This window comes from Pleurodeles waltl, chromosome 8, assembly GCF_031143425.1.
Source record: "Pleurodeles waltl isolate 20211129_DDA chromosome 8, aPleWal1.hap1.20221129, whole genome shotgun sequence".
NCBI lineage: Eukaryota > Metazoa > Chordata > Amphibia > Caudata > Salamandridae > Pleurodeles > Pleurodeles waltl.
In genome coordinates, this window is record NC_090447.1 from 1,437,291,309 (window position 1) to 1,437,318,814 (window position 27,506).

The 27,506-nt window shown below is 42.5% G+C and overlaps 1 protein-coding gene across 1 annotated transcript in view; it reads right to left on the reverse strand.

Annotated features, from left to right (window-relative positions):
* Window positions 1-27,506, reverse strand: part of DSCAM (DS cell adhesion molecule) — a 1,000,736-nt gene that overhangs the window by 144,482 nt on the left and 828,748 nt on the right. Inside the window, exons 23-24 of the mRNA XM_069202587.1 lie at window positions 19,477-19,640; window positions 2,214-2,312 (exon numbers count right to left, since the gene is read on the reverse strand). Of these exons, the coding sequence (XP_069058688.1) occupies window positions 2,214-2,312; window positions 19,477-19,640 (263 nt within the window). The remainder of the gene's footprint in view (window positions 1-2,213; window positions 2,313-19,476; window positions 19,641-27,506) is intronic.

The window sequence follows — 27,506 nt, forward strand, 5'->3', positions numbered from 1 at the left end:
CCTTGCAAATTATGAATTACCTTGATAATTGATAAATCTGTATCAAGTCCCCCAGTAATTCCTCATTTCTCCCCAGGGCTTCATTCAAAGATTATGTCTGCTGATATCTCCTGGCAAAATTAAATAGATCTGTGGTGTTCATGCAGATCCCATAATTCCAAAGAGGTAGGTAAGGCTATTAGGGGCCTCATCGGAATTAAGAAGCCACTCAAAAAGAGGTCCTAAATGTCTTCCTCTACTAAGGTGGCTGAAAGAAATAGATTTTATTTTGTTTTATTTGCCAGAGCCATTGAGTGTTCCTCATGAAAATGGCCACATCAGCTGGTTGAGAAATATCTGGCAGAAAATCCATCATTGTCCATCTCTGCTGGCGGAATTCTATAACACGTTTTCGCAACAGCAAAGTGCTCCGAAAGAAAAGGTAGATTGAAAGAGCCCAAATACTTAATGTCCATAACGTGTTGGAGGGTGAAGGTTCCAGGCATGTGGAGGACATATACCAACCCTTCAATGAAAGTCTGAAATCCTCTCTGAGGTATCCTTTCAGAGAGTAACTCTGGCAGAGGTGGAGGCCATATGACGCTGTGGGTACTCACTGATCAACAACCAGTCTTTTTGCAGTTACCGCTGCCTTGGTTGAGAACTTACTGCCGGAAGGATATTCGCCATTTACCAAATTCAAACTCAGTGGTTCTTGTACCATCAATGAGCAATGGCAAAGCCACTATTTTTTGCCTGATTCTCTGCTATGTCTTCTTCTAATTCAGTGCCATAATTTTACTCCTTTTGCTTACCGTACTTTTGATCTTCAATCAGGAGTGACAACTAAGGCAAAAAACTAGGACTACCTCATTACTGCCATCTACCTTTCAATTCTGGTATTTCTGCATTAGTTAAAGTACAAGCTGGAGCAGCTACTGCCAAATCACTGGAAGCATTAATCAAATCAACATCACTATGTTATAATCTCACATTTCGAATGGGTGCAGACATTGCAGAAATAACAATGAAATGCTGTAGATTATAGACCGATTGTAGAGAAAACAAACAAGGAGTAATAACAATCTAACAATATAATGAATAGTCAGAAACAACTTTGCTGTTCTGACTGTTCAAAGCATAGGTGGAGAGGGGCATTAGATGGGAAGTCTGAACACACAGATATTAAGGCTCTCATTCTAGTATTGTGGAGTGGTATCCTTGAGTGGATACCACACAACCTTATGTCAAGTGGTCTGGTGTTTCTGTATCTGAAACAAATGGGTCTCAAAGCACCAGACCCAGTATTACAGGGTGGGAATCTGTTAAAATGGGGTTTCAGCTGTGCAGTGGCTGCAAGGAGACAGAGGTACCATCAAGCACCCTCCCTCTGCCTCCCATCCAGAACCATTGCAGAAGCTAACAAAGTTTCCCCCAGTCAGACCACAGCCTCTTTTCATCACACAAGCCATCCTTGACACCTTCTCACACCACCCCAACGCACACTGCTCCTGCTATCAGTTCATGCATGGTCAGAGCAGGTGGAATATGTCACCAGATTTGTCCCTGTAAGAGGTGAAGTTAGGTTTAGGGAACATTGGCTGGTGTCAAAGATTCTAGGCTCATGGTACCCCAGCCTCTAAATACAGCTATGATGCCCTTTGTAGATATTTTTTTCATTCTATAGTTATTGTGTGGGTGCAGAGCTTTGAGGAAAAAGAGTCACTTTTTTATAGCACAGCTTCAACCTTCCTTGAGAAAACTCACCACAGTGTAAACATGTGGTTTATAGCAACAAGCTTCGCACAACAGAGTACAAATTTATTATATATCACAAGAGGATGCATGATGCACAAGTTTGGAAGTAGCGACGCTGACCCGCATGGAGGATTCCAAGTGCGCTCTGACAGGAGACTGGGCAGTACAACAGCGGGTTACACACAACTGTGCTTTTGTAAATATCTCAGAAAAAAATAGGTGTTGCTTTTTTTGAAGCAGCTACTGTCTTTTCAAATTACATTTACTCAAAATCATATTCACTAAAGGTTCAGCTGTTGCGAGTCCAGGACCCAAAATTCTCCCTGGTCCTACTGACTTGAATTGTTTCACTTCTCTCTCCTGATTAATCTTTAGTTAGAACTCCGTGTTACAGGATTTATTTGCCACCCTCTGAACAAGAAACTCAAAACTAGGAAATTCTGTTAATCTTATCACAGTGATAGTGGGTTCCTTACCTCTGATCGAGCTGCCACCGTTGTCCCCAGGGATCCAGGAGAGAGTGATGGAGGAAGACGTGGTTTTGGACACCGAGAGACGAGGCTGGTCTGGTGGAACTAGAATAGAAGTGAAAAGATAAAATAAATGTTGTCAAAGTTTATTGAGCTAGTAACTTACTCAAAGAATGTCATCAGTGGAGTCATTTCAACTCCAAAATGCATTGACTGAGAATTTCTGGCACAAAATGTCTGTTTATTACTTAGAGTCTACCTAACCAAGCCAACCTATATAAACATATGTTGAGTACATTCAGTATAAGTTTGCATTTCACCCTTACACCAAAACCATAACAAAAACACATTGTATGTGTCTGGCACCCCATAATACTGTCCTCTGTACAGCTGCATCCTTATCCATATTGCCCAAAGATGTAAATAAATATGCTTCTCAACATGCTCAGGTAAAGGAGGTACCTCCTGTTGTCAAGGTTGTTTCATAGCACTAGTACACAAAGTAAGAGCATCATTAAAGAAGTGTTGTTCAATGGGGTTTTATGAAAAGGCTTCCCCACAATTATTTCTCCATAGTCTACATTTCTAATTACAGTTCGGGAGCTGGATATTAGGAAAAATTTATGTTTTCTAGGTCTTATTAATGGTCAACAAGGAGGCTATCAATATTACAGCATTCACGATGAGACATATTTTGTCACCACCCACTAGAATCTTAGCTGATGTGCCATTTTGCTTATATGGAGCTTCTGTCTCAACCTTCTACTCTTGCTGAATGACTGCTTTCTCAGGATATCCACAAATTATGTGGCTATATTTACACAGCGAATTAGTTTCTACAGCAATTACTCAGGTGGTTTAATGTCCATTTTGTTATCCACCGTCCTTGAAATTTGGATCTACTCACTTACCCATCCATGAAATATTTGTTTTAAGTGTTATTATTCTTTCGTCACAAATACAGCTCCCAGTCCATTGTTACTTCCAAAATATGGCTTTAGGACTTTATTACAAATAATGAAAGCCGAACTGTGCGTGCACCAAGTTCATTGACTTAATATTAGTTAACAATATGCACTGATGCAAATGAGTGTTTGTAATTTGACATTTGATAGGACGGCTGTAGCTCTTACCACCCCTATCCGACTATTCAGCTTGGTGGGGAAAATCTTTATTTTTGTAAGAGCAAACCAGTGTTTTGCATCACCCGATGGATCACAGATGCCCAGCAAGCTGGATTTTTGTCTTTTGTCTCATAATCACAAAGAAGCCATTTCTATCACACCTGTGTTTTTTGACAAAGCCCTCCCAACTTTAGGCTAAAATGACTACAATGGAGAGGTCCGGGCACGAGTAGGGGGAGTTTAAGTTAGAGCTAGGCAGTGGCTTGGGAAGATACATGCACCCACCCACAAAAGAGTAAGCTCTGTCTTATTAAAAAAATGCTTCTCTATGGTTATTACAATCAAAATGGATACAAAACAGTCATACAGGTACTCCAGCATCACTGCCACTCACAAAATCCCATTGAAAATAATGGCTGTAGGTACTTAAAATAAAACCCCATAGGAAATAATGTTAAAATAAACTAATGTATTTACATTTTTATATACATATATAAAGCCATATTAATGTTAAAAATATATTTATACATCTTAAATACATATTATTTTATTTTACTATCACGTAATTACCTTTCTAATTTAAAAATAAACATAGCTTTATTTTGAAAATATGTACTTTTAATTAATTTTATACATACATTTTAGTAACGGTTAATATCTAATAAATACTCAACTTTAATTAAGGTGGGTGTTATTTTTAATACAACTTTTAAAAGTAATTTTAATTTAATTTAATATTCTAAAATTAATTCAATTTTAATGCAAAATTTAGTTAATAGTACTGCAGTAATGTTTATCATTATTCTGCATTTAAACATATATAAAATGAATTTACATAAACATTTAAGTTACAAATGGTTTATTTTTTTAAACTGAAATTAACCTTTCAAAACTTTCCCATATTTTACCATATAGAGATATGTGACTAATTTAAATTACTTGATGTTTTTTTCCTGACACCCCTATTTCAGGGGGTGGGGCATGAACGTCTACAGTTTTGAATAACTTTACACTCATGAATGGTGAGTAGCCAAAAGTGGTAAAGTTACTCCAAAGTGTAAGAGTAAATGTACAGGTGCAGATTTACTCATATTTACCGTGGAATGGAACCCTGTGCCCCAGTGTTTATATTTCATTAACGCAAGCACTTGGATTAATACGTTTGTGCAAACAAAAAAAACTTTGAACATAACACAGATTACATTAGGGAAATGTATGTCACAGAGAGTAGTGATTAATGTAAAAATATCAAAATAAAAAAAGCTTTGGGTCTAAACACTAAGGGGCATATTTAAGAGACCCGTTGCGTCGCTCTTGCACCATGCAACATGGTGCAAGAATGACGCAAGAACAAAAGGAGATTTATGAAGCCACGCACGGCTTCCAAAATCTCGAGTAAAGTAATGCAGCACAAATCACTGTGCTGCATTACTCTGCCCGAGGGGTGCATTCCATGGGTGTTCCCAGGCAACAGCCATTCATTTTAATGCATTCCCAGATTTACCTGAAGTGGAGGACATGGGAATGCACCAAAAGCCTACACCTTACCAGGTGAGGCGTAGTGATGAGAACTATCTTTATTTCTCCTTGTTTTTTCCTCTTTCTATGTGTGCGGCATGAGCACCTGTGTTGGTGCTCTGCTGCCAAACTAGAACCAGGCAGGGACAAAGGTAGAAATGCACTGTATTCTTCTAAACACAGCACACTCCTGCTCTTTCCATGTGAAGCGGGGCAGCAAGGTGACTTGCTGAACTGTGCTGGGTCTCTTGGCCATAAACATGGTATTCTAAAATCAGGTGAATCTCATGTTCGAAGAAGGTGAGGCATATTTTGATATAATCTGAGTGATAGGTGTTGCAGATAGCAGGATAGTGAAATGCATGAAGTCTGACACACTGAAAAATTGGACCAAATGAAGTTATCATGGCACCGTGTGCATGAGCTAGCAATCACAGTGGCTTTTAGGATGACATAAGATCTAATGGTGAACTCTGTGCACTTACTTCAGAGTCTGGAACCTGTAAGGCAAGTTAATTATTTTCTCCTAAGGATGGCCTGAGTAAACCAGCCACACACCATAAAATTGGATAGACACAGAAGGCCTGATAGGCAAGTATATCGTATCCTGCAATCTTATGCAAATGTGGACCACTGTGGAAGAATGTGAGGATGAGTATTCAAAACAGTACACTTTTCTATGGCACTCCTAGGGGACATGAGGACTGAGAAGAGAGGGTCAGACTTGATGTAGACTCAGAAAAACCTTGTTGTCTGTCCCTCCTATAATAGCTGCTCTGCGTGTCTACCTGGATCCAAGGGTCAAAGCTCTTCTTCATTAAACATACTGCACAGATCACTATTCTTCTGTTTTTCTGTAGTTATGTGGACCCTCTAAGCTGCTATCGCAACAGATTTGACGATTAACTTCAGGTAACATAACACTGAATTGTATTGCAATTGCATTTATATAGTGTTTACTACCCCTGACAAGGTGCTGAAGTGATTATTGGTGTATAGCATGCTATTCCACAACCCAAAGATGGATTAGTGCTCGATTACTAGGGGAAAATATAAATTGGTATTGGTAAGAGTAGTAAACATGTGAGTCTGTTAGTTGGATGACTAGTATAAATGATGGAAAGAAGAGGGAAGAGTTTAGAAATAATTATTTTGGAGTTTGCATTAGTAAAAGAGGTTTAGAAGGACTCCGAGATCCTGTTAGTTGGACACATAGGGTAAAGGATGGATAGAGAGGGGAAGAGTTTTGAAAGAGTTATTTAGGAGTTCATAGTAGTAAAGAGGCTTGAGACGAGGCAGAGTGTGGAGGTAGTGGGTATTTTTGAATAGGATGAGTCACAGAGTGTTGGTTTTATTGAGGTTTGGAGAGATTAGTTAACTTTGTTTTCTCTGTAATTGGAGGGAAATATATAAATATGTAGACATAAAAGATGTTTACATACATAGAAACTTCAACATGATATGCATATGGAAAATAATCAGGAGATATAAAATCGTACTAGATGAAGTCCCAAATGTAACGTGTGGATAAATATTTACAAATTCAGGGTTTTCTCTGTTGTTGTAAATTAAGTTTTTTTTATTTATGTTTCTCTCCCAATATTTTAGTAGTTAAATATGATGGCAGGACGAGGTTAATATCTCAATGAAAAATGTACCTCTAAATGTAACGAAAGATTGAGTAGAAATCATTTATTCAACTGATCGAGAATAAAACAATATACCTATTCAGATTATAATAGACTGTCAGGTTAGTCAAAGCAGTTCAAGTGATTAGTTGGACTGCAGAATGTTAGCTGACAAAATGCAATACTCGCTGTTGCACTTATCTGACACACTGAACTATAGTTTATCTTCAGAAACTCTGGTAGCCAGACACATGAAGTAAAAAACCTAAAACAACCACAGTGGTGCCCCTGTACTGGCATGTCCTCAGGTGGGGAGCAAGCTACCGAAACAGATTTCCTTACTGTGCAGCACCATATAAAGCTCAGGGATCAGAGCAACTGCAAACACATCTCAAGGATCAGAGCTGCTTTAGAGACAGCATACACATCTCACAGACACTACATAGGAGCTCTAGAGACAGAATACAAACCTCAAGGACCAGAGCTTTAGAGACAGCATATACATCTCACAAACACTACATAGGAGCTCTAGAGACAGAATACAAACCTCAAGGATCAGAGCTGCTTTAGAGACAGCATACACATCTCACAGACACTACATAGGAGCTCTAGAGACAGAATACAAACCTCAAGGACCAGAGCTTTAGAGACAGCATATACATCTCACAAACACTACATAGGAGCTCTAGAGACAGAATACAAACCTCAAGGATCAGAGCTGCTTTAGAGACAGCATATACATCTCACAGACACTACATAGGAGCTCTAGAGACAGAATACAAACCTCAAGGACCAGAGCTTTAGAGACAGCATACACATCTCACAGACACTACATAGGAGCTCTAGAGACAGAATACAAACCTCAAGGACCAGAGCTTTAGAGACAGCATATACATCTCACAGACACTACATAGGAGCTCTAGAGACAGAATACAAACCTCAAGGACCAGAGCTTTAGAGACAGCATATACATCTCACAGACACTACATAGGAGCTCTAGAGACAGAATACAAACCTCAAGGATCAGAGCTTTAGAGACAGCATACACATCTCACAGACACTACATAGGAGCTCTAGAGACAGAATACAAACCTCAAGGATCAGAGCTGCTTTAGAGACAGCATACACATCTCACAGACACTACATAGGAGCTCTAGAGACAGAATACAAACCTCAAGGACCAGAGCTTTAGAGACAGCATCTACATCTCACAGACACTACATAGGAGCTCTAGAGACAGAATACAAACCTCAAGGACCAGAGCTTTAGAGACAGCATCTACATCTCACAGACACTACATAGGAGCTCTAGAGACAGAATACAAACCTCAAGGACCAGAGCTTTAGAGACAGCATACACATCTCACAGACACTACATAGGAGCTCTAGAGACAGAATACAAACCTCAAGGACCAGAGCTTTAGAGACAGCATACACATCTCACAGACACTACATAGGAGCTCTAGAGACAGAATACAAACCTCAAGGACCAGAGCTTTAGAGACAGCATACACATCTCACAAACACTACATAGAAGCTCTAGAGACAGAATACAAACCTCAAGGACCAGAGCTTTAGAGACAGCATACACATCTCACAAACACTACATAGGAGCTCTAGAGATAGAATACAAACCTCAAGGATCACAACTTTAGATCTTAGAGACAGCCTACACAGCTCATGGATGGTATAGAAGAACTTCACAGGCAGCATACACACCTCACAGACACTACATAGGGGTTGCAGAGACAGAGTGCACACCTGAAGGATCAGACCTCAAAGAGAATATACACAGTTTAGGGATTAGTGCGACAGAATGCACGGTTCAAGGATCAGAGATTTAGAGACAGCATACATATCTCACAGACCCTATATATAGGGTTTAGAGACAGCAAACACATCTCAGAGGTACTACACAGGAGCTTTAGAGACTGCATACACAGCTCAAGGATCACAGCACAACATAAACATCTCACAGGCGCTATATGGAGGATTTAGACACAGCGTCTACATCTCACAGATGCTACATACGGGCTTTAGAGACAGCATACAAAGCACAGGGATCACAGCTGTAGAACCAGCATTCAAACATCAACGTTAACACATAGGAGCTGTAAAAACAGTACACACACCTCAGGGATCAGAGCTCTAGAGGAAGCAGACACACCTCAGGGAGAGGCAGGATATACACTGCAAAGACTCTACAAAGAAACTAAGCGCCTGGATACCCTCACGGTTGATAAATGTGCTCTACAAATCCTGACTGACAGATTTACAGACAGAACATACTGTACAGACCTCAGGGGTGAGAGCCGTAGGGACATCATACACACTTCAAAGACACTACGCAAATGCTTTAGAAACAGCACACACACCTCAGGGATCAGAGCTGTAGAGACAGCATACACAGCTCAAGGATCAGAGCGACAGCAGACACACCTCAGGGATCAGAGCTTTAAGGGCAGCATACACAACTCAGAGGCATTACATAGGAGCTTTAGAGACAGCTTACACAGCTCAGGGATCAGAGCTTTAGAAGCAGCATACATACCTTAGGAATCAGAACTTTGGAGGCAGCATTCACATCTCAGGGACCAGAGCTTTAGGGATAGTGTACAGAGCTCAGGGATCAGTGTTTTAGAGGCAGCATATACAACTCACAAAAACTACATGGGGACCCAGGAGACAGTGTACACACCTCAGGAATCAAACCTTTAGAGAGAGCATACACATGTCAAAGACATTATATAGCAGCTTTAGAGACAACATGCACACCTCATGGAAAAAAACTTTAAAGGCAGCATACACTCCTCAGACACACTGCATGGGAACCTGTCACACCTCAGGGCTCAGCGCTATCGGGACAGCATGCAAACCTCAGAGACACTACATATCAGCCTTAGAGATACCGTATTCAACTTGATCGCAGCATACACAACTCACAATACATGGGGACTTTAGAGATAGGGTACATACATCAGAGATCAGTGCTTCAGAGGCAGAATACTCACCTCGCACACAGTGAATACGAACTTTAGAGACAGCCAACACACCTCAGGGATCACAGCTTCAGAGGCAGGATAGACACCTCGCAAATCAGAGCTTTAGAAACAACACACAAACCTCAAAGGCACTACATAGGGTTTTTAGAGAGAGTGCACATGCCTCAGGGATCAGAGCTTTAGAGATAGCATACACATCTCAAATACACTACAATGGAGCACTAGGGACAGCATACAAAGTTCAGTGATCAGAGCTTACACACATCAAATACACCACATAAGAGCCTTAGAGACAGCATACACACCTCAGGGATCAGAGCTCTAGAGACATCATACACAATTCAGGGATCAGGGCTTTAAGGCAGCATGCACCCCTGAAAGATCAGAGCTTTAAGGCAGCATGCAACCCTCAAAGACACTTCACAGGGACTTTGGAGACAGCAGGCACACCTCAGGGATCAGAGCTTCAGAAACAACATACATGGTGCAGTGATCAGAGCTTCAGAGGCAGCATATACATGCCACAGGCACTACGCAGGAGCTTTAGAGACAGCAGCACACCTCAAGTATCAGACTTTTAGAGACAGCAGACACACATCAAAGACACTTCATAGGATCTTTAGAGCCAGCATGCACACTTCAGCGATTATATATATAAAAAGAGAATATGCACCTCCAGAATGAGAGTACCATCATACACGTCTTTGGGATCAGACCTTTAAAGGCAGCGTACACACCTCACAGACACTACATGTGGGCTTTAGAGACCTATGCACACATCAGGGATCAGAGTGACAGCATGCACACCTCAGGGACCAAAGCTTTGCAGACCACAAACACACCTCTCAGTTGATACATCAGCACTTCTGAGTAGTGGCAGGCAAGGCTACCCACTTATAGGGAGAGCCAAGCCAGGGCCAACCTGGGTCTGGCTTGCTCTAAGGGCCTAAGCACTAGCTGAGCCACCAAGAGTTTCCATGTAAATAGCTGAACAAACATCATTAAAAAAATGATGAATGATTTAAGATTAAAAATATTTTTCTTTTATCATTTGAGGACATTAGATAATATCACTACATTGACTTTGTTAGTTACCCCTCCCATATCCTAATGCCATTGCCATGAGTGAAGCAAGAGAGGTCAGCTGTCATGTGTGAAGTGTATATGGACAATATTGATGTTATATGTGGAGAAAGTTATTGTCCAGAAAAAACATAAATAAGTGATTTTCTATGCAGCACATCATGATCTGAATTTCTTCAAGGTGCTTTCAGATTTGACTCTCAGTCAAAATGAGACTGAGTGAAGTAAAGTGATTTGCAGTGAAAGTGACATACATTGAACAATTAAGATTCTGAATGAAAACGTCTTCTTGCTCTCTTTTGCCATCAAAGGGCAATGTTTTGTGTTTAATTGTCTCATGGTATTATTTAGCACAGTATGTTGAATGAATACAAGTATAAAATTAATTTTGTAGTAGACAATCTATATATTAAATATCAAAATGTCTCTCTTGAAAAAAGCAAAAAGTTAAGCATAAGGGAAGGCAGGTTAATATCACTGCCTTTCCCTACCTTAAACAGCAAAAACAGTAACACAAAGAGGTTGAGGAAAAGGCAGGATTAGAGATGGTACTTCTGAGTTTAAAGTTTGACCGATTAGCAAATATAGGGGTTCATTTAGAGTTTGGTGGGTGATTTACCCACCCCATCTAACTCATGATTCTTCAAAGGTGGTAGAATTACAGGATCTCCACCGATGAAGCCTTAGTTCACTCTGCTGGTGAAAATTCTTCACATGGCAGCCCTTCCGGTTGCCCCACCATATTCAGGGCTCGTGACAATCATCATTATTCACTGCCTGGGATCATCATATGAGCATGATTATCCTAGGAAGAAAAATCAAATAACAGCCCAACGCACAGACAAAAGTTTGTTTTTTTTGCAAAAAGAAACTCTCACTTTGGGAGTTTACATTGAAAAAAAATGTTTGCTGACTTAGGTCAAAACAACGTAGCTCCCACTCAGCCAACTCTACTGCCCTCACAGCCACCGCCGCACCAGCAGTTGCTCTGAAGACACTGAGTTCCTTAACATGGAGCAGGATATGTGTTTTTCTGTCAAGAGAGTAGAGGCCATATAACCTCTGCTGATATGGGGGGATGGGAAGGGGTCGCCCCTCTAACTTTAATTGAGCTGCATGGTCTCTCCTGCACAGGCAAGCCTGCAATCAACCACAGATGGCCAAGAATGGAAGTTGGCTGGTGAAAAGCAGGAATAGGATATGCTTATCTTTCAGCATCTTTGTTTCATCAATATACTAGTTAACAGCATCCATTTTGTGGTGAAGCCGACAGGTACAATAAGAAGCAAGAGTACATAGACTATTTACATCACTCCCTCCATGCCTCTCAGCTGTGGTACATTTGAGCACTTTTTTGTAGGCTTGTTACCACCTTTCAGAGCCAATAAGAGTTGGTAGATCTCCACTGAATGCGGAGTGCCTATCTAAAAATGCCTGAAGGTTTTATCTCAAAGGAATTGTGATAAAGTGCTGGGAATGCATGGTACAATTTGGTATAATTTCACAGAGTAATATGCTCTGCTTTGGCATTTGGAGGTTCCATTCATTAAGTTGACCTTATAGCTTGTATTGCAATTGACGCCTGAAAGTCAAGGACAGTTTTCCAGATAAGACATTCAATCATATCTAATTCATTAAAGCAATCTTTCAACCGCAAGGATTCTCTCTAAGAAGGAAAATGAAAACACAGCACATTTAGTGGTGGTAAAATAAGCCACCTTAATGTCTGCAAAACCAATTAAAAGGGCTCAAGACTATATCAGAGTTGGTTTTAATATTATTTAAAATATGGGCACCATGTAAGCTTATCTTCAAAATTCACACCAGAACATTCATAGAAGTATACAAAATGTGATGGATGGAATGCTTGACTTAATCTCAGACACTTCAGTTTGAACTCAGCCATATGTAAATCAGTCTTAAACCTCTTCTGATAGGAAAAGTCCAGTCCATAATGCCTGGCCACGTCCTACCTGAACCAGAACACGAGCATCTCAAGATCGGTTTCTCCCTGATTGGGGCTCATCACTTGGGTGCACCTTGGTTGCTGTGCCACAGTGAGCACAGCACCCATGTCATGGCATACCCTTTGCACTTAGGGTGTTGCACTGATGTATAAAAAAAAATTAATGGATGGAATGCTTGAAATATTCTCAGCCACTGATAATTACTCGGGGTGCATCCCAACTCACTGTAATTTTGCACGCCATGTAACATCAGTTTGTATCCAACCACATGCAAACCAGCCTTGACTCTCCTCCAAAAGAAACAGTCCAGGCCGAACTGCCTGGCCAAGTCCTCTGTGAACCAGAATACAAGCAACCCAAGACCAGTTTCACCCTGACTGGGGCTCATCAATTGGGTGCAGGTTGGTTCTAGTGGCACAGTGAGCACAGGACGATGCCTGGGTATTCCCATTGCAGTTAGGGTGTCACACTGAAGTATACAAAAAAGTGATGGATGAAATGCTTAAATTAATCACAACCACTGGTAATTACCTGGGCCACATCCTAGTCTACCATTATTTTGCCCACCATGCCACCTCCGTTTGGACCTAGCCATTTGCAAATCAGTCTTGATCCTTCTCCAATTGGAACAGGTGGCATTGTGAGCAAAAGGAATATGAACTGGAATGCACCCATGAGCAATTACCAGTGGCTGAGATTAATTCCAGTATACCTCCTTCACTTTTTTGTATATTTCATTGAGATATTTATAGAGCCAGACAATATTTCCAGCACTATTATCACAAGAAGCAGTGAAAGCTACTTATTAAGCTTTCTTGATGTTAACCATAGCATAATTCTGGGAAAAGGACTGACTTGCATTCGAATGTGGATGATGGTTGATTGCACAAAGTGAGTTTCTATGGATGGCCAGAGGTAAAAAAGGATGGGCCCTAGCCCTCTGTACTTTTCGACACCCTATGAAGCACATAACTCATGTCTCAGTGCCTTGATAAACTAGTCACACAGACTGTATTAGCCCCCTTAGCCACTTTCCAAAGACTAAGACAGTAAACGTGCAGTGAGGCACTCATGTTTTCAGATCACAAGGGATTGAACTGTTGTTGGTGTAATTTTCCAGGACAACTGCATGTACTGATAAGTGATTTGGTTCAAATATCAGGCCAATACGATTACTATACGATTGTACGATTGCAGTATCACAAGGGCAATCTATGTGGACCGGAATGCATCACAAGATCAACACATTTTTCCAAATCCGCAACGAAAAAAATCCTGAAATGCATGTTTTATTTTATCTATGGGCTCGTGACAATAAGGGGAAACTAAGGGAAAGATTTACTAACAATTTGTTCTGGCTTTGTGTTTCAAAAGTTACACAAAGAGGCGTAAAATGTTCATTTTTAATTTACTTTCCAGCACAAAACTAGCGCTAGAAAGTACCTGAAAGTTGCTTTCCATCAAGGGGACGTTCAGTGGGTGGCACATGGGTGTTATCATGTAATAGGCAGGCGTTAAAAGAAGGAATGTTTTAATTTCACCTACGTTTCCATCTTTAAGTCTGCTGCACTGTACAGCATACAACAAAGTGGAAAAAGTTTTAAAGTCTTTCTAGTTTGAACATTTTGAGTCAGGCCAGGCATAATGTTCAGTGCAAGAAGGATAACTTCCCAGTGTAAAGCCTATGCAGACATGATACAGCCTCCTTTGAGCTGCGGTGCAAAGGTGTGTGCATGTTGTGGTCGCTTGACTGTGCACCGGAGCTGGGGAAGCGTGCAGGGCAGGACCATATCTTTAAGGATACGGCACTGTCTTCCTCTCTCCCTCTTGCACAACCTGGCATAGCTACTCTGGTTGCTGCACTGCGGTGCATGACTTTTATGTGAATCTACCATTGTATAACCTCAGAGGGAAAGGGGACAGCCTTAGAAAACACACAAATCACTGCTTTTGCAATTTACCGACCAGTATTTTAGTGCATACTCACATGTACAAGCACTGTGGGCCTGATTTAGAGTTGGATGGACAGGTTACTCCATCACAAACATGACAGATATCCTGTATCCTGTCTGCTGCATTACGATTCCCATACGACAGGAGTAACCCCATCCGCCAAACTCTAAATCAGGCCCTATATCTCCCTCCGGTGCTTCACGTACACCATATGTCTGCTAAAAATAAGGAATCAAATAAGTGAATTAAAAGGTGGCAATTTAGATATATCACAAAATATATAATTCATTGACTTGTTTTAACTCTAAAATGTGAATAAATTCACAAGTTTAGGCTGACCGCAATGAATTGGATACAGGGATCTGCTCAGTCCTGCTGAAAAAGTTACCTAGTACAAAGAGTCACGTTCACAGTGGGGTAGGCCGATGGAAGGGAGAGCATCGTGGATGGTCCTCCCTGTAGCGTGAAGGACCTGCAGAATGGTTCTGATTGCATTGGCCGGTCACCGTGGGCTGTTGATGCTGATGCGGTAGCGCAAACTGCAGATCTCACATTGTCAGTTGTCGCTGGCTGTTGCCTGAACAGTCAGGTTCACCAGAGATTTGCATTGGTGGTTGGCACAGGTAACATGATATTGGCACTACCAGGCCCATTTGCAGTTGTGTAGAGCCCAAAACTTTAGAATGTCTTCGAGGAGCACAACTGATGCCACATCAAGGATCCAGGACCTGGGAAGCACCTCTTGGGGATCAGGAAATCACTCCAGTAGAAGCCAGCAGGGCACAGGCAAGTCCAGCTGCAGGTTCAGTGCAGCAGGTCAGCTGGGCAGTAGCAGGAAGAACTACGGAGCATTTTATGTACCTGTATATCAGACCCGGAGGTCAGTCAGCAGACCCCTGAGTCACTTCAGCCTCAGATGTAGGATTCAGGTCCAGTGCTCTGGCAGCAGGGCAGTCCTTTTTCTGTAGTATCCACAGGTCTAGGAGTGTACTGAAAAGTGGGTCTGAGGGTCATTTTGTTATAGCTGGTGCCATCTTTGGAGTGGGAGAGGCTTCTGTAGTTCTCCCCTTATAAAGGTGTCTGGAATTCTCTGCCTTCTAGCCCTACTCCTAGTCTACCTGCAGGCACAATAGGCTAGTGTGAAGTCCAAGTGCTACAGGTGACATCTCCGCCCCTCTAATCATGTCAGGATGGGCCATACTGCCAACATCTAGACCCTCCATTGTTCTGGGAGGAATGCACAAAGACCAACTGCCAACTACACCTGTGACCCAGGAACAGGCTGTATTCACCAAAGTTAGTTCAAGAAAAGGCCAACTTTCTAAAAGTGGCATTTTCAGAAATGCGACTTAAAATCCAACTAACCCTTAAAGAAGGTTTTAAATTACAATTCTTCCCACAGTAAACATGACATTCTCACCTGCTCCCAAACAAAAGGTATTACCTAATAATTATAATAAGGTAACCCAGTGTTATCTAATAGGATTGGTAGAGCGTCAATAGTGAAAATCGAATTCGGGAGTTTTTCACCACCATGACAGGTAAAATTCAAAAGTACATGCCCAACTTTTTAAATACACTCTATCCTGCCCTATGGGCCGTTTAGGGCCTCTGGCTGGGTGGACTAATATGTATTAAAAAGAAGGTGTAGACCTGTCAAAACTTTGTTTTGACAGGTCAAAATGGCAGTTGAAAACCGCACAGAGAGGCTGCAATGGCAGACCTGAGGCACGTTTAAAATAGTTAACTAAGTGAGAAGCTCAATAAGAACTGCAGGCCCACTACTAGCATTTAATTTACGGGACCTAGGTTTCTATAGTGGCACATTACCAATTACTTAACAGTAAATTGAATATGCCATTTGGGTGTAATACAATTTTACCATGTTTAAAGAAGAGAGCACAAGCACTTTAGCACTGGTTAGTAGTGGTAAAGTGTGCAGAGTTCTAACGGCAACACAAATATCAAGTATATCACAAACATTAGGAGAAACAAAAATATATGCTTGAATATCATCCTGCATCCATCCTGCATGCAGTTATACAAGGTTGTTCCAATAATCCAATGGGCTTTCAGCTGCAGTTGATATTTGTATTTAAATCAGAAGGTCTCAGTGCTGTTCTGGGAAACAGCATCTACATTTACAACACACTGGCATTTTACAGCTGTATGGAATTGATTAATAGTTCAATAAAAGCCTTATGTACCTAGGTTGGTTGGTTCAGAAAACGTTTGGGGTTTCTTGAACAACTTTGCAACCACCCTCAGTTTTGTGCTGTGACCAGCATTGCTAAGGAATCACAAAAACTCTTGCCTCATTAAATTCATGATGCAGGAGCCATTTTCCAACTCTGCAAATGTGCTTTCCTTTTCCACACCCTATCTGGATTATCTGCCTGCTGTACAAAGATGGGTCCCAGTCTGCCTATCGTCAACAATCCAATTGGTCTGAGGACCTCACTAAAGGTAGCAACTTGCATAACCTGTATTCCTGTAGTCGGATAGTCATAGAGCAAGAGAGAGGTACAATAATGGTCTTCAGCCACACTTCTGCCTTGAATAGAGGTGCAGCTGCAGGGATTCCACGTTCTGAAGTATTTTTGGAGTGTGTTTTGGATGTACTAAAGCTTAACAGAAGCTTATAAATTCTGCACATCATATGTGTGTAATTTGTACATTCATCCTATATTCCCACGTTATTTGCCTTTGCAATAGGGTTGTCAATGTGTCCACTGAATTTGTGTGGAGTGTCATAAGGTCTGATAAAGCTATAGCAGAAGTTAAACAGCCAACACGCCAAGTGAACTACATTACAGAAAATGCTTTCTAGACTACACAAAACCTTTACATTTAAGTCATCTTCATCATCTAGGTTATCCTCAGAAGCTGCAGACTCCATCAAAGTCGGGCCATAAGAGAAGTTTAGCCACAGTGGAGACAGAGTAGTCTCCACCGTACCCAAACTATGGTCCACTCATCTAAATTTGGAGGGTGGATCAATATCTTGGGGGAAAGAATACTCCATTGCTGTGAAACTGGAGTATCCTGAGCACCAAGGTATAAATCAGGCCCTTAGTAAGTGGAGAGAAAAAAAAATTAACACCCCTAAACACCATCCATCACTGAACCCTAAAACTTTCCACAGCTAAACTACACTTTTCTATGAACTCTAAATAACATTCACAGTTGTAAACCAGATAGAAACCAGGCCTGACAGAGGCTTAATTTGGTGTAATAAAACCTTATCAGAGAATCTTTGGACTACGGTAGGGCAAAAGTTTGCTTGTGCTCTCCACAACTCAGAGTTAAGTGAATACCTGCCCTAAATAATATCTATTGCCATATACTACTGTTGAGCATGTCAGAATACCAGAAGCTGTTATCAAAACATTGTCCTTCATCAAATATATCTGATCACCAAACATGCTAAAAGTCACCCTCCTGACATGGGGGTCAGTTGACAATCTGAGAAATTATAGGAACACCCTGCATGGCTGTTTGTATAAGAAAACATTAGGTTTGTTTCCAACTTAAAATTGTCGATAAGAGGCTGTCTCCATGAAGCAGCACCCATTCAGAGGTGATACTTAACATTAAGGGGCCCAGCTTTATACATATTCCACAGAATAAGCAACTTCAATCATGTGGCTCTTCAGTGCAGAAATGAATTAATTCATTAAGGATATAGCTTAAGTTGCAAAGCATACCAAGGAAGAGTGGCAAGCAGGTGCAATGAAGAGAAGTGGAACTTGGCACAAAGAGTTTGGGGTATTGTAATGAGGTGGATGTGGGTAGATGGCAAAAGCATCAACAATGTTTTACATAGTATTAACTTATTAAGCATCACTTACAAAAGGGCATTGCAATTCAAGATGGCGCTGGCAGAGGTAGAAGCGATGACATTGTGCTCCTAAGGCTGACTTCCATATGGGGCTCCATCTCTCCCACCACACTATTCTTACTGGCTTACCAGAGACTGTCAGGGAAGCCATGGAACCTCCTGAGTATGGCACAGGAGGAGTGGATCTACACTTGAGGCCCCTGCCAATTTGGGCATGCTGGGCTGTGTTCTGGCTGCCCTTGCTGCCTGGCAGTCTGGGCTACTATGCTGTGGTGAATGGTCACAGCTATGGTGACAATGGCGGGAGGGCGCTTGTAAATTAGGTGGTGTGATTCCTTCTTTATTCAAGGGTCCGACGGAGGACAGTTGCATTTAACTTATTTCGATCTGGCCTTGGCTTGATCTTTGACTGCTGGTTGGTGGAGGACCAGAGACAAGGCAGGTCAGAAGGCATTAGAGGTGTCCAGTGCTGTACAGGAACCATCGTTGTGATGTGAGACTGTTTCCCTGCCTTCATGACAGGGAAGTTGCTGGGACAGTGGAGGATCAATGGTCAGTGCAGGCAGTCAATGGAGATGGAAGCTAGGCAAGTGACTTGTGTGGCCTTGGACAGCTGGGAGCTACGAGGTCAGACATAACATCTAGCCTGCAATTCGATCTTCTCTGTCACCAGGTACTCCAAGTCTGAATGGCGAAAGTCATGTTGGAAGATAAAATGCTGCCCCACATAGAATGTCTGTACTAATGATTGTCACACGTGCAGGAATGGGTTATGAGGAACGTCACCATTCCCTATATTTGCCTCAGAGCAATTTCACTAGTGCATTTTGTAGCTGATAATGATCCTCAACTCTCCTTGTGAATAGAAAACTATGCTTTAGCATTGTAACTTTGAAATAATGCTCATGTAAACTCCGCTGGTAACTATTCTCATGTGAGGTACTGTGATACCCTTCAGCCATGTTCGCGCTCTATAAATCCGCCAATACATTCAACATTTCCACCTAGGCATCTTCCCTAATTTTCTCTGTCGGCCTATCGCTTGTGAGAGGGACAACTGTCCATGCTGACACGTTGACCAGCAAACTTTGTAATCTATAGGGAACTTGTGTTTGGAAAAGGTACATATGATACCAGGGTTCCTTGGTCCTTACCTTGCACCTGAAGATTCAAAACGATCTCATCTGCTCCCCAGTTGTTGGTGGCGATACAGCTGTAAAACCCAGAATCCTCTGCTTTAACGGTACGGATGATGAAGCTGCCATTGGCGTAAACACTTCGCCGGCCATCAATCGTCACTAGACTAGGTGTCCCGTTACTACCTCACAGGAAACAAAAATCATAAATTAAAGAAATTACAATCAAAACTAGTCGGAAGTGTGTATAACAGCACCAGGACCAGACAACAACAGTTTAGACATTTTATAATATTTACACTTTTTGAAAATATGGCAACAGTGCATTTTTATTTGTCCTATACATGTTTACAATTCAGTATCTTTTCCTTCGTTACAGGCTATACTTCAGAATGTATTGAATTGAATGATAGCTTTTTAAAAAAATGATCCAAAATTAGGCCCTCATTATGAACATGGTGGTCTGGGCCGCCGTGCCGGTGGTGGCGGTAATTACCGCCACCGGCATGGCAGCCTAGACCACCATATAATAGTTGTGGCAGAACTGCCACTGGTGTAACCCCACCACCGACAGGCTTCCGCCGCCAGGCAGCCTGGCAATGGCGGAGTTGCATATCCGAGAGGGCAGCACTGCAAGCAGCGCTGCCAGCCAGATAATCTACCTGGTTCCACCAGCCTTTCCCTGGCGGTTTACCCCGCCAGGGAAAATCTGGCAGAATGGGTGCCCCGGGGTCCCTGTGCGCAGCCCCGTTGCGCATGTCATTGCCTGATTTACGGGCAGTGAAATGCACAATGGGTGCTGCTGCACCCGCCGCACTGCTACATTGCCGCCCGCTTTCCCAGCTGAATGAACATTATGTGGCCGGCGGGGTCTTCTGCGTGCTGGCAGTCTTTTGTTGACTGCCAGCGCTGAACTTGGGAGGTTTTCCCGCCGAGTTCATAATGAGGGCCTTAGTTTTACATAATTTCAGAAACTTTCAACGCACATCTATACCCAGATACCTATATGACTTATGTAGCTCGAATAGATCGCAAAATCTCAAGCTGTACTAGTAGGCTTGAGTTAATTGATTTGATATCACTTTGAAAGCCTTGATGACTTCCTACCCCCACCTTCATTTCAAGGTGCGCATTATTGATGCTAAGTTGCATAGGCTTATTACGTTATCAAATATTAATGTCCTGCGGCTGAGTGTGAAGAGCGACCAGATAATGGGGGAAGTTTAGTAGAGGTAGGCATGTTGTTTTCTCAGCTAAGGGAAAAAAGAGGGAATTTGTACAAGTATGGAGTGGCAAGTGTATTTTGCTAAAGTGCTGTTGGGACACAAAAAATGGGGCAGCAATTGAATTGTCAGTGAAGACGTTGTGAAGTCATCACAGGTTTTTGAAGGATGTTACGGAGAAGGGTAACTGTCTGGAATGCTACTGAGGAGTGTTTGGGTTGAGTACCACCCATGAAAGATGTCTTGAATCACATACATTTAGTGATGACTGGAGGAAGCCCTCTGAGGTGGTATTACCGGTATACGACATCTGGGTAAAATGCTTGGGTAGTAATTCTTACCATCTTCCAGTCATTTTGGTTGTTTACAGATTCTCCAGATTTATTCTAACATAGTTTATATTGGCGCTAGATGTTTTGTATGCATTTTATGACCTGCCCGACCCAGTTCCTTGGCCTGGCATCACAAATTCCACTTTAACACCCTCCACAGTGCATGATACTCCCATCAACTGCAAACTTTGTAATTTTACCTATACCCCATGTCTCTCACAGTGTGTCTCTGGCTGCAGACAGGACATTACCTCTAAGGATGACTTAATGGGATTTCCCTGTTCACCTCCGGGCGAACACCAACAAACTGATACATGTAGCATTTGTCCTTTGATAAAAGGCTTATATTGCAATGTATGTTCCCTCCCTAAACACACAATAGAAATATGGGACTTCATTAAAACTCATCAACCTGATATATGCTTCTTTACTGAAACCTGGTTTAATTCATCAGCTGCACCATGTATCCTTATAGCCATTCCTGCAAACTATATAATTAGCCAGAGAGAAAAAAAAGGAGGCGGAGTCGCTATTGCTTTCCGCAACCCAGTTAAAGTGACTACAAGCGATACCCTGCACGAGAAGTGGGGAGAGCTCTGTACTTTTAACTTGGAGACTATACCTGGAGAATTGTGGAAGGGTGTCCTAGCTTAGCACCCCTTCCCCCAGGACAGAACGTCTTGCCTCCCACATACTTGTCTCCAATTAAATCATTCTAGAGGGGGATTTCAACTTCCATGTAAAACTGGGTTCAGATCCCGAAACACAACAACTGTTCTCCGATCTGAAGATGTTAGGACTTACTCAGAAAATACCTGGCTCCACTCACATTGCCGGACACACTTTAGATCTTATTTTTATGAATGTCTTGGACCTACAGGTGGATCCCCCCTTCTATCCCAACCTGGTCAGACTATTCTACTATTAGCTTCCAGATCCCTAATAAAAACATACAATCCAGTAGGAACAACAAAGACCAAAAAAAGACAGGGCCTTGGAATAAAATCTCCAGTTCCTCCATCTCTTTCATCTTTCCAACCCAACATGGGGAGGTGCTGGACACCATTAGGCTCTCCCTTAATGATGGTTTTCCAGCCATGCTGGTGTTACTTGATCTGTCTGCAGCCTTCAATAGCATCTCAAATTCCATTATGGTCCAGAGACTTTCAGAGGTTGATGTCAGTGGCAAAGCCCTAGGGTGGTTTCAGAATTTCCTTAGCAATTGTACACAAATTATAAACTTAGGACCTTTTTAATTATTGTATCATGCCACCAGATAAATAGGTACCACAGGCCTCTTCATTTAGCCCCACACATTTAATATATATGTTTCCCCATTGGCTCAAGTAGTAAGATATTGCGGTCTGGATGTCATCTCATGCTCAGATGACACGCAATAGATCATTTCCATAGGTCCAGTTCCCAAATCCACAAAGGCCACATTCAAAGAATGCATGAGGAAAATCGCATCCAGGTCCCAAGCCAAGCTCTGCCAATGCTGTTGCATTGCTCTTGCTCCTGTCTTCTCCTTGCTTTTTCTCCAATTTTTTGAGTGCCTTCTCTTTGCTTTTCCTTTGTGCTCACTGCTTTCTCCTTGCTTTTCCCTCAGTTTTTTGTGTGCCTTCTCCTTGCTTTTCCTTCGTTCTCACTGCTTGCTTCTTGCTTTTCCCCCAGTTTTTTGTATGTCTTCTTCTTGCTTTTTCCTAGTTTTCAATGCTTTTTCCACCATTTTTTGTGTGCTTCTCCTTGCTTTCCCCTTGTTCTCACTGCTTCCTCCTTGCTTTTCCCCCATATGTTTGAGTGCCTTTTCTTTGCTATTCCCTTGTTTTCACTGCTTTCACCTTCCTTTTTCCTCATTTTTGTGTGGTTTCTCCTTTCTTTCCCTCATTTTCACTGCTTTCTCATTGCTTTTTCCCTCATTGATGCTCTCACATGCTGCATCTGCTGCCTAGCCCCCCCCACCGCCTACCAGTGTCCTCCATCCTCCCAAGACCTACTTAATAGAGACTGCAAAACAACCCCATTCAGCAGGACCCAGGCCCAGCTCTGCTGCTGCATCACTCTTGCACCTGTCTTCTCCTTGCTTTTTACCCCGTTTTTTGAGTGCCTTTTCTTTGCTTTTCCCTCATTCTCACTGCTTTCTCCATGCTATTTACCCCATTTTGTGTGTGCTTTCTCATTGCTTTTCTCGCTTTCTCCTTGATTTTTCCCCTGTTTAATGTGAAGCCTCCCCTTGAAACTCCAGACCACCACCTCACTTTCGGATTTCCGAAGGGCCCTCAAGACCTGGCTGTTTGAATGAACCTGCAAGTGCCTCGATACCCTGTCGGGTGTTTATCCACACTTTATAAATCCCGATTGATTGATTGATTGATTGATGTCTCAGAATTGCTTGCAGCTTAGCAGTGAGAAAACTGAGATTTTGCTGTTTGCTAAAACCCACGATTACAGGTCAGACGACTGGTGGCCGCCCGAGCTGAAAACCCTCTCTCAACCTAAAAAGGTGGTAAAGAATCTAGGCATTTTAATTGATGATAACCTCACAATGAGAGAGCAGGAAGCTCCACATATGGCACCTGTTTTGGAATAATGTGCATGCTTAGAAAAGCATTTCAGTGGATACCTCTTCGTACAAGAAGAACCCTTATGTAGGCTCTTGTGGACAGTCATCTAGATTATGGAAACACCGTATTGATGGAAGCAAATTAATCATTACTATCCAAATTCCAGGTAGTTCAGAACACTGCTGCATGTCTTGTCTGCAAACTGCCTCCTCAAACTCACTCAGAGACTACTTTAGGATCTCTTCATTGGCTTCCAATCAGGAAACATGCCATATTCAAGCTCCTATGCCTGGTACACAAATCCCTATTGGGCAAGGGCCTTTCGTATTTCCAAAACATATTTTACCCTTCTCTCCCTACTAACAATTTGAGATCCAAAGATCAGCTCCTGCTCTGTTCCCGCCATATTTGTACAGCCAAATATAGTGGATGTTCTTTTTCCCATGTTGAGCCACATATAAACTTCCTCTACATATATGTGTCGGTCTTGACTTTGGCCATTTCATAAATCATCTCAAAACCTGTATCTTCTAATTTTTTCCATCCTACTCTTCCTCCCTTACCTTAGTCAGCGCTCCAGCACCGAGATACCCTGCGCTTTATGAAGCATTTGTAATGTAATATAATGTAACGTAATGTATTTGATCTCAAATCAGCCCTTCCATCCCTTGATATGATCGCTATAACCACTCATTTTGCTATGTGCTGCCCTCTGATGCGCCTTAGTCTGAATTGCAAATTAGAACAAGCATTTGCAATGCAATGGGCCTCGCATTTGCTCGACTTAGCAACTAGCGTTGTAAAGTCCTAACCGGACTTTTCTTGCCACATTAATTGAAAATGAAAAGTAATACAGTTTTACATAAGCGAGCCAATTTAAAGTACCACGCCATTATCATGGGCATGAAGGAGCACACAAAAGGAAATAGAAGTTTGCTTGCAGTCAAACGTATCAGCAGTTATGCAATTATCTATGTAACAGGGTTGATGTCATGCAAATCGCTCGACTTCTGTCCAGCGAGATCGCGCTGCGTAGGCAATAAAAGGAAAACGTAGTACAGAAATCATGAGGAGAACATGGAGCCTCGTATATTTTCAGTAGTTTACTGGTGCTCTCTAAGAGGGCTAAACACCGGAAAAGGCATGATGTATGCATGCCTTTCACAAATGAAATCAAGCTAATTTTAAAAGGCAAGCCCAAGAACCAACAAAACTGATGGGCGCGACATTGGTTTGGTTAAAAGCCCACACAGAGATTACAACAGGGGCCAGAGCGCTTGCGCGCTCGACCCTAAAAACCCATGTACACACAGTGCCTGTGGCATGCAAGAGAGTGTGGTGAATCCTTGATGATCTTCGATGATCAGAAAATTAGCATATTCTTTTTTCACAATTATCTTCCAACCTTTCCAAAGCCAGTTCCTTTCTAGGTGCCCTACTACTAGATCTCTTCCATGCTTACAGGTTTTACCAATTCTACCTACATTTGAACAGGTGCCTCACAGGTAGACCCTCAATGGGTTTTAAGCCCTGAGCTTACACATTTGAGACCGACTTGGATTTGGGACTAGTGGTGTACCATGAAACTGCAACAGTTAGCCGAGATTATTTCAATGGCCCGCTGCTCTGAAAAACACTGTACTGTCAATGTCCAAAAAAAGGTTTTGTTTCATCTTCCTTCCTATATAAAACAATTCTTATTTACTTCCATAAATTCTTCCTGCTCCTGGTTACTTTCTGGATTGGCCTAAATGTCCACCAACTAATTCTGCTTGCGTAATGCACGCAATGTTCAAAGTCCTGCTTCTTTCACAATAAACTCATTATCATGGCTGAGTGAGTTAATACTTCCAATCTACACAACTCTGTTGGGTGATACATCTATTATCAGCACCTTGAATCATTTCATCAAAAGTCAGTCACAGAGTATCGCCACCGATTTTGCTTTACGTCTCTTTATAAAGAAAGTCTAATTCATGAGGATATGTGCCTCACATCCTTTGCAAACCTATTGAACACTTCTCTTAGACATTCATGTGGCTCCCAAAATGTGGACTCAACAGGACACTGAAGAGCTTTCTGTCACTGCACAATTGAGTGAAAATGAACAGCTAACAATTTTGCTGATTAAAATCCACATGGACATGGTGACTCTATCTGTATCTCCTGTATGACTATCCAAACCTTCTAAATGGCTATTTGATTGTCACACTGTGGCCAAAAACCGGGATGTAACTTATCAAGACCACTAATATTTTCCATAGGAGGGCTTTTATTGTCTGGGGCAGCGTACCCAAGTATTTCAATTGGGTACTGAAAACTGAGCTATGTATGCCAACTCTCACCAGATCCAGATATCCTTTAAGTTGAGAGTTTTAGCATGAAACCCTTTGGGGCACATTACGTCCCCGGCGGAAAAAAAAGCCTACCACCGTGGTGACGGCTGCCAAAAGACCGATCGCCATGGCTACAAGCCGTCTGCCGGATTTTGACCACAGCCGGATTTCTGACAGAAGGTTGGCGGAAATCCTGCTGTTGCCATGCCAGTGGTTGGCGGTAAGGTGGCGCTGCTACTAGCAGCAGCGCCACATCAGTAGACGCCGCAGACCTTATCATGACCCATGATACGGCCTGGCGGTGTTCTGCTGGCGGACGCTGCTGCTGGCAGCAGCGCCCCGTCCCGTCTCCTGCCAGAGGACCCCCTGACATCAGGTAAGTCGGGTGGTCCGACAGGGGAGGGGGGTGTTGTGTGAGTGTGTGTATGTCTGTGCGAGCGTGTATGTGGGTGTGTGATATGTGTTGTATGTGTGTGCATGTATGGATGTGTGAGTGCGTGTACGTTGTCTTGTGTGAATGATGCGTGTGTGCTTGTATGTATGTCAGTGTGTGTGGATGTGTGTGAATGGACGTGTGCATGTGTGAATGAATGTGGGTATGAATGTGTCAATGCGTGTGTTTGTGTGTGCATGAAGGTGTGTGTATGTAGTGGGGGGTCTGAGAGGAGGGTGGGAGGTGGGGGGAAATCTGTGGAGGGGGAGGGGGCGGGGAAGACCACTACTAGTGACAGGGAAGGGATTCCCTGTCCCTGATAGTGCCTACTGCCATGAAAACCATGACGGTAGACGGGGTCATAATTCAGAAGGCAGGCAAGTGATGGCCACCGGGCTGGAGACTGAAGTCTCCAGCCTGGCTGTTGTTACCGCAGTGGCGGCCAGTGTGGTACATTGGCGGTTTGGCTTTAGCCAAACTGCCAATGTCTTAATATAGAGAAAAGTACTGCCAGCCTGTTGGCAGTTCTTTCCTCCATATTAGCGCCGTACGCCGGGGTCATAATGACCCCCTTTGTCCTTTTGCTCTGAAGGTTCCATCCTCCTGTTAATGCTGTGGTACAGATTCTATCACATATAGAAGGCAGCCTCCTGGTCGTTAAACATTGTCCAGGAGTCTTTTTGCTACCTCTGCTGTAGTTCCCACTTGAATACAGTGTTCATTCAACCTCATTGATGTTTTTTCAACTGTTTATTTACTAATAATTGTTGGCACATGTAGATTGTGTACTCCCGTTCCCCACTCTTGAGACCCATGCTGTGTCTTTCAACCCACCTGATCCCTTCTCTGAGACCCTCATAAGGGCCTTCCACTCTTTGTTTTCATGCATCACTGGCCTGCTTGTCACACAAGCTCCATTAAGATCCCCCTGCAGGCAAGTGCAGCGAGTGACAGCACCGGCCTGCATGAGAAAGCCTCCGAAGTCTGCGGGACCTCTTTATCTCCCTTCCAAGGACCACCTTCAGAGGTTACAGATTGTACGTCACCACAGTGTGGCGCACAGTCACCGCGCCTCCTTATGACCTCTTTCCCTCTGTGCCTGCACATGTAATATTGTGCACACACAAAGGGAAAGGATTCCATCCTTTACTGTGGCCACG